This window comes from Mercenaria mercenaria, chromosome 4 (genome assembly GCF_021730395.1).
Source record: "Mercenaria mercenaria strain notata chromosome 4, MADL_Memer_1, whole genome shotgun sequence".
Classification (NCBI taxonomy): Eukaryota; Metazoa; Mollusca; class Bivalvia; order Venerida; family Veneridae; genus Mercenaria; species Mercenaria mercenaria.
The window spans coordinates 15,656,788-15,675,093 of NC_069364.1; the positions used below are offsets into that span (position 1 = coordinate 15,656,788).

General features: G+C 35.7%; 1 protein-coding gene across 3 annotated transcripts; it reads right to left on the reverse strand.

Moving 5' to 3' along the window:
• Positions 1-213: 213 nt before the first annotated feature.
• LOC123551063 (uncharacterized) lies at positions 214-18,284 on the reverse strand. Of its 3 annotated transcripts, none has more exons than XM_045339721.2 (6): positions 18,243-18,284; positions 11,501-12,783; positions 8,350-8,588; positions 7,075-7,218; positions 6,292-6,463; positions 214-5,984 (listed from the first exon to the last, which is right to left on the reverse strand). In XM_045339721.2, the coding sequence occupies exons 2-6, from the start codon at positions 12,759-12,761 to the stop codon at positions 4,759-4,761; spliced, it is 3,042 nt and encodes a 1,013-aa protein (XP_045195656.2). In that variant the 5' UTR covers positions 12,762-12,783; positions 18,243-18,284; the 3' UTR covers positions 214-4,758. The 3 variants fall into 3 exon arrangements, with proteins under 3 accessions (XP_045195656.2, XP_045195657.2, XP_053396518.1); XM_045339722.2 differs by having other exon boundaries at positions 18,195-18,276; XM_053540543.1 differs by lacking the exon at positions 18,243-18,284 and adding an exon at positions 18,062-18,196.
• Between the last annotated feature and the right edge of the window lie 22 nt (positions 18,285-18,306).

Here is an 18,306-nt window from a genome sequence, read left to right on the forward strand (position 1 = left end):
AAAATAGCCAATTTTGGACTTTAAGGGGCCAAAACTCTGGAACCCATGATGGAATCTGGCCAGTTCAAGAAAGGAACCAAGATCTTGTGGTGATACAAGTTGTGTGCCAGTTTGTTTAAAATCAAATCATAAATGAAGCTGCTATTGTGCAGACAAGGTCAAAATAGCTAATTTTGGCCCTTTCAGGGGCCATAGTTCTGGAACCCATTATGGGATCTGGCCGGTTCAACAAAACTGAGATCTTATGGCGACACAAGTTTTTTGCAAGTTTGATTAAATTCAAATCATAAATGAAGCTGCTATTGTGCAGACAAGGTCAAAATAGCTAATTCTGGCCCTTCCAGGGGCCATAACTCTGAGACCAATAAAGGAATCTCACCAGTTCAAGAAAGGAACCAAGATCTTATAGTGATACAAGTTATGTGCAAGTTTGGTTAAAATAAAATCATAAATGAAGCTGCTATTGTGCAGACAAGGTCAAAATAGCTAATTCTGGCCCTTTCAGGGGCCATAACTCTGGAACCCATTATGGGATCTGGCCAGTTCAAGAAAGGAACCAAGATCTTATGGTGATACAAGTTGTGTGCCAGTTTGGTAAAAATCAAATCATAAATACAGCTGCTATTGTGCAGACAAGGTCAAAATAGCTAATTTTGGCCCTTTCAGGGGCCATAACTCTGGAACCCATTATGGGATCTGGCCAGTTCAAGAAAGGAATTGAGATCTTATGGTGATACAAGTTGTGTGCAAGTTTGGTTAAAATAAGATCATAAATGAAACCACTATCGTGCAGACAAGATATTGTTGACGGACGCACGGATGGACGCATGGACGGACTGACGACAGACGACGGGCGATCACAAAAGCTCACCCTGTCACTATGTGACAGGTGAGCTAATAAAAATGTTAATGTGTTGCATATTGAATACTGAACTTTCTTACTGTAGTTTTTACCTAAAGAAATCAAGATGGTGTTTTGCTAGTCCCTTACATAATACATGCGGAAAATGAGGAATGCTTCACAAACAGTGTGGGAATGCTTCACAGATAATCAGGGAATGTTTCACAAATAGTATGGAAATGCTTCACAACTAGTGTGGAAATGCTTCACAGATAATGTATGAATGTCTTACAAATAGTGTGGGAATGCTTCACAGATCATGTGGGAATGCTTCACAAATGGTGTGGGAATACTTTACAACTAGTGTGGGGATGCTTCACAAATGGTGAGGGATTCCTTCACAAATAGTGTGGGAATGTTTCACAGATAATGTGGGCATGCTTCACAAATAGTGTGGCAATGCAAATAGTTTTCTTAAGGTCCTATAACCACGAATGGATGCTGGTTGCATCTTCTCCTGATCTGCTTAGAAAATGCAAGATGTCATCTAGCTTGTAAAAATACTAGTACTGAATGATATTATATGTAAACTATTCTAAACTTTACCCTTCTAAAAATACAGGAATTTCAGAGTTACATACTATCCATTTTATAAGAAACAGAAATTGTAATTCATGCTACAACCGAATACAGATGCACTGTTTGTTTTTACTTTAGGACAATATGATGAGAAGTCCTAGATAACAATTAATAAATCTTTAAATTTTAAAGGCATATGCCTCTAAACATAATATAACAAACCATATAACAATACCTACAGACTATCAATAGTCACAACTCAGATCTATGTGTATACTTCGAGTTATCTGTTTATTAAAGGTAAAATCCTACCATTTTACATCACGTTCTACTATGTCACTCATGTATTAGACTAGTTTTCTACAGAATTTACACATTTCACAAATGATTTTGGAGGACATAACTAAATACAAAATCAACTATTAAGATTTCATTGTAACAATAGGATTTTACTTCCTATTTGCTATAATATTTTTCAATTTCGAAATTTTTTACACAATTCTGGAGACATGCTCCTTTAAGCTTCACATTTGTTGAAGAAGAAAAAAATGACTGAATTTACTGGTTTTGTGCTTCTAAACATGTTTGTTTTGTTGTTGTTTTTTTGTCAGACAAACACAATTAAGACCATAAGGCAGCTTTCAAAGGTGTATGAAAACCCTAGTTTTCCCTAATGACATTACTTCAGACACAGGCGGGCACCTGGACTGAACCATCCACCTTCTAGATGACTTCTTCACATGAAGGAATTCTAAATCTTTACCAGGGTCTTGAATCACAGCAGTGAGATAAGTGATTAAAAAATTTCAAAAATCAACCAATCAGACACAGACACCTTGATTATTAATACTGTGAAATCATTTACTTTCGTGGGCATGAAATTTCGTGGTTTTGGTCAAAACGGCAATTTCGTGGGGATGTAACTTCGTGGATTTCAACGTCTGAACATAAAATGAATGGGAATTTCACCTTTTCGTTGGAATTAAATTTCGTGGATTGATTCAACCACGAAATCCACGAAAATGAGTCCCCCACGTACATTAATGATTTCACAGTATGAGATTTGTTTTTAAATGATAGGAAAATACAGGAATATAATAACTACATGTATTTAACAAACTGCATATGAGCCGTGCCATGAGAAAACCAACATAGTGGGTTTGCGACCAGCATGGATCCAGACCAGCCTGCGCATCCGCGCAGTCTGGTCAGGCTCCATGCTGTTCGCTTTTAAAGCCTATTGGAATTGGAGAAACTGTTAGCGAACAGCATGGATCCTGACCAGACTGCGCGGATGCGCAGGCTGGTCTGGATCCATGCTGGTCGCAAAGCCATTATGTTGGTTTTCTCATGGCACGGCTCATATATTTAACAAAATTTGCACCCACTAAGAAATGAGCATTATCAACAATTCATATCACATAAAAGCTTTGCCTGTTAGCTCTTATTTTGTTTTTCAATCAATAAATAGTTTGTTCAAAAGCTGAAGGTTTTGTCAACTGTATATTCATTTCACCACAAAGATAAAATTACACACAAAATGTACGTTTAAGTCATAAAAAATAAATATGAACAAGTTCTATCTAATCAAGACTCAACAAAACAGTTCAAACAGGAATATTCCAAAACGGTATGCCCTATAGACTATTATGTCACTAACAAATATATAATTTCAGTGTTTAATGTAAATATTCACGACTTCTCATACAACAACAGTACTGGTTTTTCCAGGAAGCGAACTCGAGAGTGGTTCAAATAAGCTTTAAGCTTTCGTCACAATCAAGCTAAAATAAATTAGTATAATCTAAACTAAGATTCTTAACAGTTTAAAAATATCATTAACAGATATTTCATTACACTTTAAAGAAGAAATAACATATAATATAGCAGAAACATGTTTTAATTGATTAAAACATGCAAAAGTGGTTATACTTCATATCAAACAATTTCATGAGGGTGAAGTCAGAATTAACTGATCAGAGAATTTAAAAACATCTGTCTGCTATATATAATTACAATTCTAATATGTCTCAAATGTAAAGTCTGTCCTATATCATTTTTGACCTCAATTTTGGGCTGATATGAAGTAATGGAACCAGGTCAAAGGACATAAAACATGGTTTTGTGAATTTAAATTTAGATCAAATATTAGCACTTTTTCTTAGTCTCGATATGTAGGTTGTCTTGGAATCACCATTAGTGCATGTTATTAAAATAAGCTTCACTTTTCATACTCAGAGAACAGAATGACCTGTTACATTTAAAGTAAGTGAGAAATAGTTTGTGTGCACATAATTTCTTGGGTTGGGCTACCGCAGCTATTTCATGGGGATATAGGTTCATTGATTTTGACCTTTGAACATAAAATGGCTGGAAATTTTACTGCTTTACTCACACTGGCATTAGATTTCACAGACTGAATTTACCTTTATATCCGTGACTTAACCTTTATATCTGAGAAAATAAATCTCAAGTAAAAATTTAACATCTTCACAGTGCCTGAACTCTTAATCACACACGTATTGAGCAAGTGTGTTTTAATGGCACTGTTACATGTATATGACAAAAAAACAAGAGCTGTCACTAATGGTGACAAATGCCCCCTGCAGCACCTTGACCTTTGACCTGGTGACCTTGACCTTTGACCTGTGACCCCAAAGTCAATAGGGGTTGTGTACTCAATAAGTACTATCAGCATGTGAAGTTTGAAGGTCCTGGGTGCAGTGGTTCGCGAGTAAAGTGCCTTCATGCAAAAAGTTAACGTTGTGACGAACGAACTAACGAACGGACGGACAGTTGAAAACTAATATGCCTCCCTTCGGGGGCATAAAAAAACATCCAACACAAAATCTTGTTAACATCATGTTGCCTTAATTTCACCTTAATGTGAATGAAATATACATACGCATATATGCCTCATCTTCCCCGCCCCAGAAAATAAACGGGAGGAAGGTAGGCTATTGAATATGTGGAAAAGCTCAGAGGTGTACAAAAATCTACATGGCACCACATCAATACATTAACTGGTAGGCACTGCTTGCACCTGAGATCATTCTGATTAAATCACTATTCTGATATGTAATCTTGCATCTAATGCATATCAAAATAACAGAGACTCTTGAAATAAGCATAATGTATTTTTTTTTAAATGTGACCAAATTTATTAACTGGTAACTCACAATAGTATGAAAATGTCTGAATGGTCCCAAAAAATTAAAGTTAATTTGTACATAAATTATAACATGGAATGATCTAAGTAAACTTCTGACTTGCTTCTTGCAATGATTGTCACGTTATTCAAATGACTACATAGAAAGTACATCAGCAGTTTAAATCTACTACCTAGTGACAGTTGCAAATCTAACGCTAATTCCTACAACTAAAACTGCAAAAGCAAGGGCAGCAACTCTGAAACCTATACTTCTGTGGGTTGCTGGAACCTGATGCTCCTCAGTTACGTCCCTTTCAGAATTTTCTATGCATTCCTCATCACTTTTATATTCGCAATTATTATCACTCCGAGTGATGTCTTCGGTGTAGCTATCTACTTCAGACTTAATTTGATTGTTGTTCACATTTGATTCACCAATGTTTTTGAGATCACCTTTATTCAATAAAGGTTCATCATCTCCAGACAACATTTGAGTAGTAGTGTTAAAAGCTTCATTGCTTCCACACTTTCTATTGACAATTTTCCCCTCTGCAACTACAACATTACCTGCTGATGCTCCTTTAGAAGAACTATCATTTACAGAATTGTTGTCAATTGTAGTATTGTTCAAATGTAACAAATCTATAGTTTCATTGCCTACAGTTTCATTGTTAGTAATTTCATTACCTTTCAGGCTTTCCTCTCTAGTTTCACAGTTTAAAACTGCCTTATCAACAATACCACAGTTCACAACTGTTTTCCTTTCAGAATCAGAGTTTCCTTCTCTAGAATCGATGTCATTCACTGGTTCTTTGTTAGCATTATTACTACTCATGACTCTGTCTTCATACAAACCATCAACAGCACTATCAAACAAAGTTGCACTTGGTGTTGCCTGTCTTACATAGACAGAATCTCTGTCATAGTCATTAGAGTTTGCAACATTTTCCATGTTCTTGTTGATGAGATCATTTGGAACTTTGGTTACATCATGATTATTGTTCAATGCTCCATCTATAGTTTCCTCCACGAAACATTCTGTATCATCACTTTCCTTGTCATTTTTTTCTTGACTTTCTCTAACATTGCCATTTTCTGTAACATCCACATTTTCCTCAACATTGACATTTTCTGTAACATCCACATTCTCCTCAACATAGACATTTTCTGTAACATCAACATTTCTCTCGGCACTGGCTGAATGAGAGAAGGCTATATTTAAGTCCTGTTCTGAATCAGATCGTATCTCTACTTCAGAAAGTCCTTCTATTTCATCTGTGTACTCAAACCCAATGCTAGAGGCATACCTTGTCTTGCATGTCTGCACTGTCAACCCCTGACCTAAGACCATATTTGGTTCATCAGTCTTTGTTTGTTCTTCATCTTCAACCATACTTTTGTCTTCCTTATCACCTAAAAATGATGTAACTGTTTAACAAATACTAATATCAAATCCTTGCATCTTTGACTCAAAACAACAGCAATATATTTTCTTATTTTATGTCAATTACAGATTTTAAATATGTAACGTCATATGACATAAACTTCTTGTATGATCTGACGGGTAAAAGCATCTCATTCATGTATATAATGTATGTAACTTATGGTTTTACTTTTCATTTTTCTTAAATAAGGCCAATAATTGAAATAGTAGAAGAACAAACTGTGCATTGTTTCATGTTACTGCAGATCTTTTTAGTAATATTTTCAATATACCTACCAATACCTGGTTCATTGTTTGTTGCTTCTCCCTCTGTACCATCTATACATTTCTCACTGGCTACTTGTGTGACATCATGGCTGGTAAAGTAATCTACCACCATCTCTGGGGAAGTGTCAAAGTCTGTTGAACCCTGGGTGTCAGAACTGGGGTCAAAGTTCATCACAGAACCCTATAGTTACAACAAATATATACTTACAAAAGTTAGTTTCAGGTGCAGAGAATTCAATAATGGAATAACAATGAACATTATTTATGTGAATCAGAAACATGCCATTGTTTTTTTTTCATGGTTATTTTTTTAGATCATTCTTATCTTTAAAACAAAAAGGAAATAAAGGACCGATCTATTTTTATAGCCTGAAGGTGAATTATAGAATATCACCTTGGTCAGGTTCACTGACTTGGGATATTCACCAATATTATTATACAGTAAGTATTTTATTCTATGACTATACATGTACTATGTTCATAAGAGAAACTGTTCACAGACAGTCAGCCCACCTACATGTCGACTTTTCTTTAAACAATCTTAAAAGATAATGTACAAAATATGACACTGTAATGTTGTATTTGACACATTCGCATTTAGTATAGCACACCAGTTTGTTTTAAAGAACAATTACTCATTCAAGTTTGTTTACAAGAATTTCACTTTTTGTGGTGAAAATCACTTTCTATGAACCTCCATGTGACCAGCTTGCAACCAATGAGATGATCAGAATTTATGAGTCATAAAATAAAGCACAGTAACAGTTACTGCAGTGTAAAAATATCTCTTACCCATCCTCCTTGTTTAATGATGAAATCTGCAGCTATTTCCGCTACAAACTGTGTGCAGTAGTCTATCACATTTCCAAAATGTGTATTACCATGCTGGACAGCTCCCCAGATAATTTTCTGACCAAATACCATCAGTAAGGCCACCTGAAAGGTATTGTTTGTAAAGGTTTATTTTAACGTAATGACGTGGGATTTGTTAGAAACTGAATTAATATTATTTACAGTGAATATAGATATACACATGTATCTTCTGTGACATTTAATTAAATATCACATATTACTATGTACAAGAGATTTAAACTATACCCAAACATGTCCATGAATAAGTATTAAAGTGTAAAGTCCAGAAAAAAACAGCAAAATAACAGAAACTAATATTAAAGCTTTTCTGCAGTGAAAATCATTATTTTTTAATAAATTTTCAAGTAATATCACTCTGTACACCTACAAAGTTCCTAGACTTGTCAACCATCATTTATATGACTGAAAAATTGTTGAAAAAGACGTTAAACCCGAACACACACACATAGACTTGTCAATACAGACTATACTAAAGATTCTCTGTATGTTAATGAGACTTCCTCACACCACATCAAGAAGAAAGGTAACCTAGAGCTGCTTTTGAGAAAAGCGCATGTCTCCCACAACTGCCTAATCATCTGAATAGTAGTATACGAGTCAACCATGCACCAAGACCTCAGCTGCCTTATCAAACTTTCAGTGCTTTGATTATAAAAAAAAAACAAGTTTCAAGGGCCATAATTCCAAAGCGCCTGGGCCGATTTGGCTAGTTATCGAACTTGGCCGAAGACTTATTGGCAAACACATTTTGTTCAAGTTTGGTGAAAATAAGGTGAGAAATGTTTGACTTAGAGTGCGGACAAGATTTGTGACAGACAGACAGACAGGAGTAATCAATATGTCTCCCACACCACTGTGTGGTCGGAGACATAATGACCTTGAACTTTTGGTCATATCATAAAAAGAACAAAAGCCATTTGTGAATGAAAATATTAAAAAATATGAATAATTCTATACTGGGATTTTATGTTTCTTCATTATTTCAATTTTGTGAAAATGAGGCACTTTGAAAACAAATGAGAAGTTTGATACATCATTTTTTTAAACATTTTGTGGTTTAAATAGGGGGAGGGGCACTTAATCTTAATGATTATGTATTTGAGTGAATCTTTAATTACAGATGAGCTATGAATTATAAAAAGCATCTGATCACTGAAGGATCTACATCATATTACTGTATCTTTGTCAACTAACCTGTCTCCATCCTGGTACCTCTGACATCACTACTGACTGTGCTATATCTCTGAACTGTGTATATGACAAGCTACTGATCTGCTCATAGGTTAGTCCATTCACCGCTGCTGCAAGACGAGCCCCATACTGTTCTTTAACTTCATCCCCAATACGTGCCAGTACTCTTGCTGCCTCACTCTGGGGTGTGAGGGGTGTAGGGATACCAGAGTGACTCATCCTACTCCTGGCACTCTGCAGAGCTAATTAATTGAAAACATGCATTAGGTAGTTATGTGAGATTTGTTTAACCTTTACCCTGCTCAATTTCTAAAATGGACTGGTCCATCATTCAGTTTGGGCAGTACCACTTATTATTCAAAGGGGTGTTCAATGAAAGGTTACTGACTGAATAGCGAACAGTGCAGACTATGATCAGCCTGCATGGATGTGCAGACTGATCTTGGTCTACACTTGTCGCAAAGGCAGAATCACTTGCCGCCGGCAGGCTAAAGGTTAAGTTTTCTCTTCAGTAGTATTCCAGTTACGTCACACTGGACAGACATCTGATTCCTAATTTCTTTCAGTTTAGTAGTATTTAATCTACTGTTCTAAGCAACGAAAAGAAAATACAACTTTCTCACATAAAACAGAGTGGGAGATTACTAGTCTACATATAGGCAGTGTCATGGGGAGAATAAGCCTCATATAAACATTTCTCTCAAACTGATAAGACTGGCATGAAACACAGTAAAATTTTAGAGTACTAGAGTGCCCCTACTCCTAAGCCTTGTTCAAACATTGATGACAGGTAAGCTCTTTTCTTCCAATTAGCGACCTTTATCTTTTTGTAATTATAAGGACATAAAACTACATGTATGATTATTTTTGTTCTATCTATTTTGAAATTTAAAAAACCTCTCCAAAAATGTATTCATTGGTCTATATACTTTCAAAAGATAGTTAATTTAAGAATAAAAACCTTCAAAGGTTTACACCACCTTAAGCATAAGCTAATATGATAAATTAATATGTACTGATAAACAAATAACTAATCGCAAATAACATTTCCGGGAATACCAGCAACAGAAATATTGCAAACAAAATATTCAAGACAAGGAATCTTTACACAGACAGCTTGGCTTTTTGAATACAAGAGGATCATGATGGTCCTGAATCGCTCACCTCTTCCCACATGACCCAGCTGATAAACATTCAGACCAACTTTCATACAGATCCCATGAAAAATATGGCCTCTAGAGAGGTCACAACGTTTTTACATTATTTGACCTACTGACCTACTTTTTGAAGGCACGTGACCCACTTTCGAACTTGACCTAGATATCATCAAGATGAACATTCTGACCAATTTTCATGAAGATCCATTCAAAAATATGGCCTCTAGAGATGTCACAGGCTTTTTCTATTTTTAGACCTACTGACCTAGTTTTTGACCGCACATGACCCTGTTTCGAACTTGACCTAGATATCATCAAGATGAACATTCAGACCAACTTTCATACAGATCCCATAAAAAAATATGGCCTTTAGAGAGGTCACAAGGTTTTTCTATTATTTGACCTACTGACCTAGTTTTTGATGGCACGTGACCCACTTTCGAACTTGACCTAGATATCATCAAGATGAACATTCAGACCAACTTTCATACAGATCCCATGAAAAATATAGCCTCTAGAGAGGTCCCAAGGTTTTTCTATTATTTGACCTACTGACCTAGTTTTTGAAGGCACGTGACCCACTTTCGAACTTGACCTAGATATCATCAAGGTGAACATTCTGACCAATTTTCATGAAGATCTCATGAAATATATGGCCTCTAGAGAGGTCATAAGGTTTTTCTATTTTTAGACCTACTGACCTAGTTTTTGACCGCACATGACCCAGTTTCGAACTTGACCTAGATATCATCAAGAGATGAACATTCAGACCAACTTTCATACAGATCCCATGTAAAATATGGCCTTTAGAGAGGTCACAAGGTTTTTCTATTATTTGACCTACTGACCTAGTATTTGATGGCACGTGATCCAGTTTCGAACTTGACCTAGATATCATCAAGTTGAACGTTCTGACCAATTTTCATGAAGATCCCATGAAAAATATAGCCTCTAGAGAGGTCCCAAGGTTTTTCTATTATTTGACCTACTGACCTAGTTTTTGAAGGCACGTGACCCACTTTCGAACTTGACCTAGATATCATCAAGGAGAACATTCTGACCAATTTTCATGAAGATCTTGTGAAATAAATGGCCCCTAGAGAGGTCACAAGGTTTTTCTATTTTTAGACCTACTGACCTAGTTTTTGACCGCACATGACCCAGTTTCAAACTTTTCCTAGATATCATCAAGATGAACATTCAGACCAACTTTCATACAGATCCTATGAAAAATATGGCCTTTAGAGAGGTCACAAGGTTTTTCTATTATTTGACCTACTGACCTAGTTTTTGACGGCACGTGACCCCGTTTCGAAACTGACTTAGATATCATCAAGTTGAACGTTCTGACCAATTTTCATGAAGATCTTGTGAAATATATGGCCTCTAGAGAGGTCACAAGGTTTTTCTATTTTTAGACCTACTGACCTAGTTTTTGATGGCACGTGACCCAGTTTCGAACTTGACCTAGATATCATCAAGGTGAACATTCTGACCAATTTTCATGAAGATCTTGTGAAATATATGGCCTCTAGAGAGGTCACAAGGTTATTCTATTTTTAGACCTACTGACCTAGTTTTTGAAGGCACGTGACCCAGTTTTGAACTTGACCTAGATATTATCAAGATGAACATTCTGACCAACTTTCATAAAGATCCCACAAAAAATGTGACCTCTAGAGATGTCACAAGGAAAAGTTTACGCACGGACGCACGGATGGACGGAAGCACAGACGACGGAAGACGGACGCTGCGTGATCACAAAAGCTCACCCTGTCACTATGTGACAGGTGAGCTAAAAAGCAGAAATTTTCGTGAGAGTTTAATTTTTGCTATATTCGCGAACCTTATGAACATAAAAAGTTTCAAATTCGCGAAATTCTGACCCAGCAAAAATATGTGCTTTTACAGTAGTTGGGTGTAAGTCTATTAAAAGTGCTATTTTTGAAACTTAAAATGCAAATGCAACATTAGAAAATCTAAATATAACCTCATACCTTCCTCAAATTCTGATTCCATTTCATCAATTTCAGTACTAAGTTCAGTACTTAGTGATAAAAGAATATCATCTAGTTGTACAGGTTCACACGGAATGTTGAGTTTAAGCTTAGATCTATCAGCAGTCTGCTTTAAAAGACCTCTACCATCCACACCAGAAATCTCCTGTTGTAGAAATAATTCTTTATGTCTCTCAGTGTCATCTTTTGAATCATCCTTCACTTCCTCTGGTAATGTTCCTAGATTACCACTTTCAGCAGTTGCTTTTGTATTGTCTTCAGGGTTTGGAAGAAAGCCATCTGGTTCATCCATATCTTCTGACTGACTTGGCAAGATTGGAAGAATGTGTACATTTTTGCGCAGATCAAGGAAGCCGTCACGGCTGGATATACCTCTTGCACTAAATATACTAGAAGCATTGGAATATTCTTCATATTCATCATCAGCATCACTCATGTAGCTGAGCTCTCCAGAACTACTTGCATCACTGAACTGCCTTTGTGGAGATAGAAAACTTTTGCGAGGACTTACTGACGGAGATGAATGACTGCTAAATTCGTGAGCACTGTGACTTTTTTCAAACAATTCTTGTACTGTCTGTGGAGAACCTGGATCAGAATTAAACCTTTCACAACCTGGACTATCTAGTACTTTCCAGTTTTTCTTGTAACGATAACTAAGGTTGTCCTCAGAGGCAGGAGAATCCATATGTCTCTGCATAGATTTCAACTTTCCAATGTGTTTTAAATTAGGTTTTCTATGATGAGAACTTGTATCAAATGATTTACTCTTCGACAGGTGCATACGAGGTTTCCAAAATCTTTGGTTACCTTCAGACTCAACTTCAGGTGAGGTGGAAATATGTCCTCTGTACATCTCAGGTGGTAACAAACTCATGAAATTCAGCATCACGTACTTTGTCTCAAACATAAAATCTACTGACTTAGACAGAGGAGAATCTTCAAATGCTGTAGCATGTGTATTACTTATATCATCTGTATCAGAACTGTCATTTGGACCCTCAAAAGATTCAGTTCGTAATTCCAGATCAACCTTTTCATGATCATCTGCCACATGGTCTTTGTCATGGCTAGCCTGTGACAAATCAGGTAGTTCAGTTTGTATTACTTCAGTAGCATGGCTACCAGGTAGTGGTTGTGAAGCAATCTCTAAATCATTATTCTTGTTTGTTCGTTTATCACCTTTAAGAGATTCTGAATCACCTGTTGCTAAAGACACATCCATCTCCTCTTCCGCCATGGCCTGAATATTTCTTGTGTATCTGAAATACAAATAAAAAAACAGTCAAAAGGGGTTATCTATTTTTTATTTGCATTTTAAGTAATTCTCAAAGAAAAGTTGGGTGATGAACCTTATTATTTGTCTTAAGTTAATAACATATTATTTGTTCTTTCTAAAATTCATTTTCTGTGCTATTACCTATCTCTTGCATTTTCTTGTATCATGTATTAAAAAGCTTGTAGACTGGAGACAAAATGGTTAAATGATAGACAGACTGACCAGCATAAGCAAATTATTAATAAATATACCACATTTACTTTGAAGGGGAGACCAGTCATTTGAAAGGTTGTTAAAGTAAGGAGTTGAACTTATTGTCTTACAACTATAAATCATCTTTTATGAAAGTCCTGAAAATATGCCCATGTTCAATTCATCTGGATGAAGTGTACAGAGTTTCATCTGAACTGGAAGGAAACTGGAGGAGTTGAGTACATAAGATTTAGAAGCTCTATAAATAAATATAATTATGCATTTAATATCATATCCCACCTACTTGGTACTAGTATACTCAAGCAGTCTAACCTGCATGCATTTTCATTGATTGAGCTTTAAATGATTAGTTTCAATTTCATGATGCCAAAGACTTATGTTGAGTTTGAAAGTATTCAGCAGTTAGTACAATACTTCCTGAAAAACCTACTTGCATGCAAAACTTTCACTAAAATTTCAAACAATAAATTAGTAAGAGCTGTCATAGGAGGCAGCATGCTGAACTATTTTGAGGCTTGACAGTGAATTGGGCATATACATGTACCTGGGAAAACAAGGGCTATCACTGAAGTGATTAATAAACCCAATATGAATAATGCATCAAGCCAATAACCAGAACTTCTTAGCTAGGTTCACTTTTGCCAAAAAATGGCCTAAAAACTGAAAGTCTCTAAATAGAGAAAATTGCAAGTTTTCTTTCATCGAGAAGTAAAGGAATTTATATAAGCTATCAGCTTGTTTTCCAATCCATGTATTTGACCTGTAAAAATGTGTTGTACATGTTATGTGTATGTTGTTTCAAATAAATATTGTTTAAACTAAGTAGTATTGTTTTATCAAAGTGCATTCAATATTTTACCATTTATTCATTATCGAAGAAAATATCAGACGTAAATGAAAATACCTTTAACATTACGGGTATGGGAAAACATTACGGGTATGGGAAACCTTCATTTTTTATCTGAATCTTTAAACAAATCAGAAATTTTCAATATGGGCACAGCTGTCGACCACAACCAAAAAATGACCATAAATTCTGTGAAAGAAGATGGACCTATGGACAAAATATTTTTATGGTCAATGACTATGCTCACAATTAAAAACATTCCTATGTGACCTAAATATGGCAAAAAATGCCCATTTTCTCAAAAATCTGTGGTTTCAGCAATATTCTGCGACATCTTTTGAACAAAATAATAAATCTGTTTCAAAAATGCTAAATTTACTAAAGAAGATAAACATTCTGGTAGCAAACAATTTATATTTTTTCATTTTTTACCAATTTAAAAATTTTCTGAATTGTGTAGGCCATATAAGGCTTATGTGAACCTTGTCCTTTGTATTTTACCTCGTCATATTGGGTCTAAGGGTGAATTTTGATACTTCCACAATACAACAGGCAATGTTAGTGTAGTAAAATAGAACATTCTGTTTCTAGCATTTTGAATATTTTTCACTGTTTTTACTAGAGTACATAACTTAATAAATATTGAGCGGGACAAAATACTTTTTTTCATTCCGACGTGTGTAGTTTTTATTTACTTCATGTTTTCTCTCCTACAATTAAATAATAATATGCTGACGTGTTCTGTTTCTTTCTAAAGGTTTTAGGTTTATTAGTTTATTAATATCTCATCAATTTATATACAAATCAGTATTATTTGAAATTATCGCATAGTGCGGCAATTTTCCTTTGATCTTTGCAGCATGTTATACATAGTAACACACATTATTACTACAAAACTGTGCTGATATCTTACAAAACTGTTGCGATATATATCAACACGGAAATCTCTATGGAGTTTCATAAGAAAAAAAGTGTTCCGATATATATCAGCACAGTAAAACTGTTTCGATATATATCGGAACACTTTTTCTCTGTTGAGGTCCTATCAAGGCAGTATAATTTTGTCCTTTCAACGAAAAGATGATTTTAGCTCCAATTTACAGTTCACAGAGAAAGAATTGTCACAAACACCTACATTTATAAAGTAAAAGAATAAAAAAACTAGAATATTTCAAAAACTTGATAGTTATTGCCAAATTCAGAAAAACATGAAATATATGAAATTCTGAGATTTCTCAAATGTTTCTTTTTCTTTGATTTTTTTTTACAAACAAAACAACAAGTTTTACAATATGTCTGGCCAATGAAATGCAAAGATTTAAAACCAGTGCAGAAATTTGTTGGGTACTTTTATCTGGGGAACACATTTTCTAAAACAGAAGTTTTAGTGTTTCAGTCAGCGAGGCGCAGAAAGGGAATCAAAAGAGTAAAAATAATAATAAACAAATTTAAATGAAAATAATATAAATTTTAATGATAAACTATGCGATAAAACAGTTATAATATGTAATGCTCGTGTGTTACCAGGATATATCAGAGCTAGGGGTACATCTCATTATTTTTCTCTTCACATATCTGTCTCGGCCTACCGGCCTCGACGATATGTGCAGAGAAAAATACCCTCGATGTACCCCTAGCTCTGATATATCCTGGTAACACACTCTCACACATACTATAACTATTACATATCATCCACTGCTATTAATAACAAGAACTGTCATAGAAGTGACTTATACCCCCACAATACAGTCTTGTCAGTGAAGAATGGCAACCATAAGAAATTTTAAAAATACTTAGAATAATATAAAACGTAAAAAAAAACTTAATACTTAGAAAAAATTGTTTACTCGTCTTTAAAGTTCTTCATCCTGGGCTTCCCCGGCACTTATAAGTAATACTAGTATAAAATTATGTGCCCAGGATGCGGGATGAGGTAAATATAAAAATCTCTAATATTAGAGATACACTACAAATGAATACAAAAAAATGTCTTACCGACACATGATACCACAGAAAAATGGACTAATAATAAAAAAGTTAGAAAAATACCTAAAATATTGAAAATCTAAAAATAGAATTTCTAAAAATAGACTAATTCTTGGAATTTAATGGGAAGTAACTCAGTACAAAAGTTTAAAAAAAGGTTACTTCCCTTTGGCTCAAAGCCAATCAGAATGATATAGTGAAAATGCATCAAAATTAACCTTAAAGAAATTCTAAGTAAAAGGAGGCATAATTCATGAAAAATTGGTGTCAGAGTTATGCACCTTGTGTCACATGATGCGGGTGATAAGGTGGAACATCTACTGGGATGCGACGCAACAAAACTGACTCCTATAACAGACCCCCTCCCCCCACAAACATGTTTGGTGGGGATATAAAAAATAAATTTTGCCGCTTTTGAATTTATAAGCTTCAATATTAAGGTCCTACATAGGCCTTATACAATGCTACTACAGTTTTCAGTAATTACAATATATCACCCTTGTCAAAATTCACAGATAAAAATATAAGATGTTATATTTCAAACTGGCAGGGCCCTCTCTACATTTTGGGGGATTGGGGCCGGGGCCCTTGGAGGGGGGAATTTTGCGTCGTTTTCAAGGGAGGGGGGAATTCATTCTGGAGATATAACAACTGATCATAACCCCTTAAATTAAGGTCAATTGAGTATTGAGTCTGGCCCTGGTGAAACAGCGGTGTCCGTGACAGTAGTTTGTTTTTTGAGGGCATGCTGCTTAAAAAGCAAATCTATCTTTGCGCATTTCGCCCCTGTTGCATCCGTGATCTTTTTACAATATGATTTTGCATTATGCGACATTTTTTTCAAAAGGAAGTAACTTTGCATACACGCATCTGGGGAACTGAAAAACGCGCGTATTATACGGATCAGTAAAACTTTATCAGACCCATTAAGTTACAAGACGCTCCTAAGACTATCGGGTATTGATTTTTTTCTTGATTTTTTTTTCTTTCGAGGGGGAATTTTTCTATACTTGGGGGGGGGGGGGGGGGGGGGGGGGACATACTATTTCGTGGGGGGAACAGGGCCGAATTTCGGCCCCAAGTATCGGCAAACGAGGGCCCTGACCACAGACATTTGGGGGTCAGAACCTGTCCCCCTCCAAATCCGCCCCTGCCAACCTTCAACCAATATATTTTCGCTTTTTAAATCAAACTGAGCACATGTCTCGATCATACAACAACTTCTGTTACCATTTCAATATGTTTAAAAAATCTCCCATATGCTATCAATGCTCAGAAAAACTAAAGACAACTTACTCCGAGCGTTTTCAACACAAACTAGCTTGTCCAAGGAATAGGAGAATAGATCCCAGCTTGATGTCAAATTTACTACACAGAGCCGGAACACAGACAATATCGTTAGTGGTTAAAATAAAAATACTCGCCTATGACGTCAACTGCCGCGGTGGCCGAGAGAGTACAGACGCTGGTTCTGTGAGCTTATTTTTGGGCAGGGCCGCGGGTTCGCTCCGCGCTATGGGCGATCTTTTTTTCTTCCTTTTTTAGGTATTTTTTTTATATCTTGAGAATATATTGTTTAAAAAGAAAATGAAAATATTATATTAGAAAAAGAAAAAAAGAATGCCCGAAGCGTGGAGTGAACCCGTGGCCCTCAAAAATAGTTCTTTCAAATCCAGCGTCTGTACTATCTCGACCATCGCGGCTGTTCACATTCTAAGCAAGTATTTTTATTTTAACCGCTAACGATATCGTCTGTGTCCCGGCTCTGCGTTGTAAATTTGACTGCGCAACATCAAGCTGGGATTTATTCTCCTATTCCTTGGACAAGAAAATCGTGTTTACATTGCGATGTAAGTTGTCTTTAGTTTTTCTGAGCATAGATAGAGCATGGGAATTTTTCAAACATGTTGAAATGGTAACAGAAGTCGTTGGATGATCAACACATGTGCTCAGTTTGTTTTAAAAAAACAAAAATGTATTGACTGAAGGTTGTCAGGGGCGGCATGGGAGGGGGAGGGGTGCTGACCCCCAAGTGTCTGTGGCCCTGACTGGTCAAATTAAACAAAGTCCAGTTTCACCGGGATGACAACTATATAAAATATCAAATCATAAAATAAGTCATCTTGATAAGCCAAACGAGTAAGGCTAGTTCCGCCCCAGAGTACTTGTGATACATGTATCAATATGAGATAAAAACTCATGTTGACCGGTTTACCTATGACTCTGAACTTTCACTTTCACGACTTTGTCTTTGAAATATTGAGACCGAATAAATATCTGACATATGGCAGATTCTGTTTATTCATTCATGTTTTAATATTAAGCAAACACTAAGACTATACACTTACACCAATACTCAACATGTAACTACTAAATTATCTTGGAATATTTTTTACCGATTTTACTTTCGAGTTTACATTGGAGACCGGAAATGTGTGCTACGTCACTAAATTTTGTGTC

Bases quoted from the DNA above. Each gene is read 5' to 3' on its own strand.
- LOC123551063 (XM_045339721.2), bottom strand. From the start codon at position 12,761: ATGGCGGAAGAGGAGATGGATGTGTCTTTAGCAACAGGTGATTCAGAA. The intron at 8,589-11,500 runs GTATGAGGTTAT...TCAATTAATTAG, and splicing joins GGAATCAGAATTTGAGGAAG to CTCTGCAGAGTGCCAGGAGT. The intron at 7,219-8,349 runs GTTAGTTGACAA...AATACCTTTCAG, and splicing joins AGGTACCAGGATGGAGACAG to GTGGCCTTACTGATGGTATT.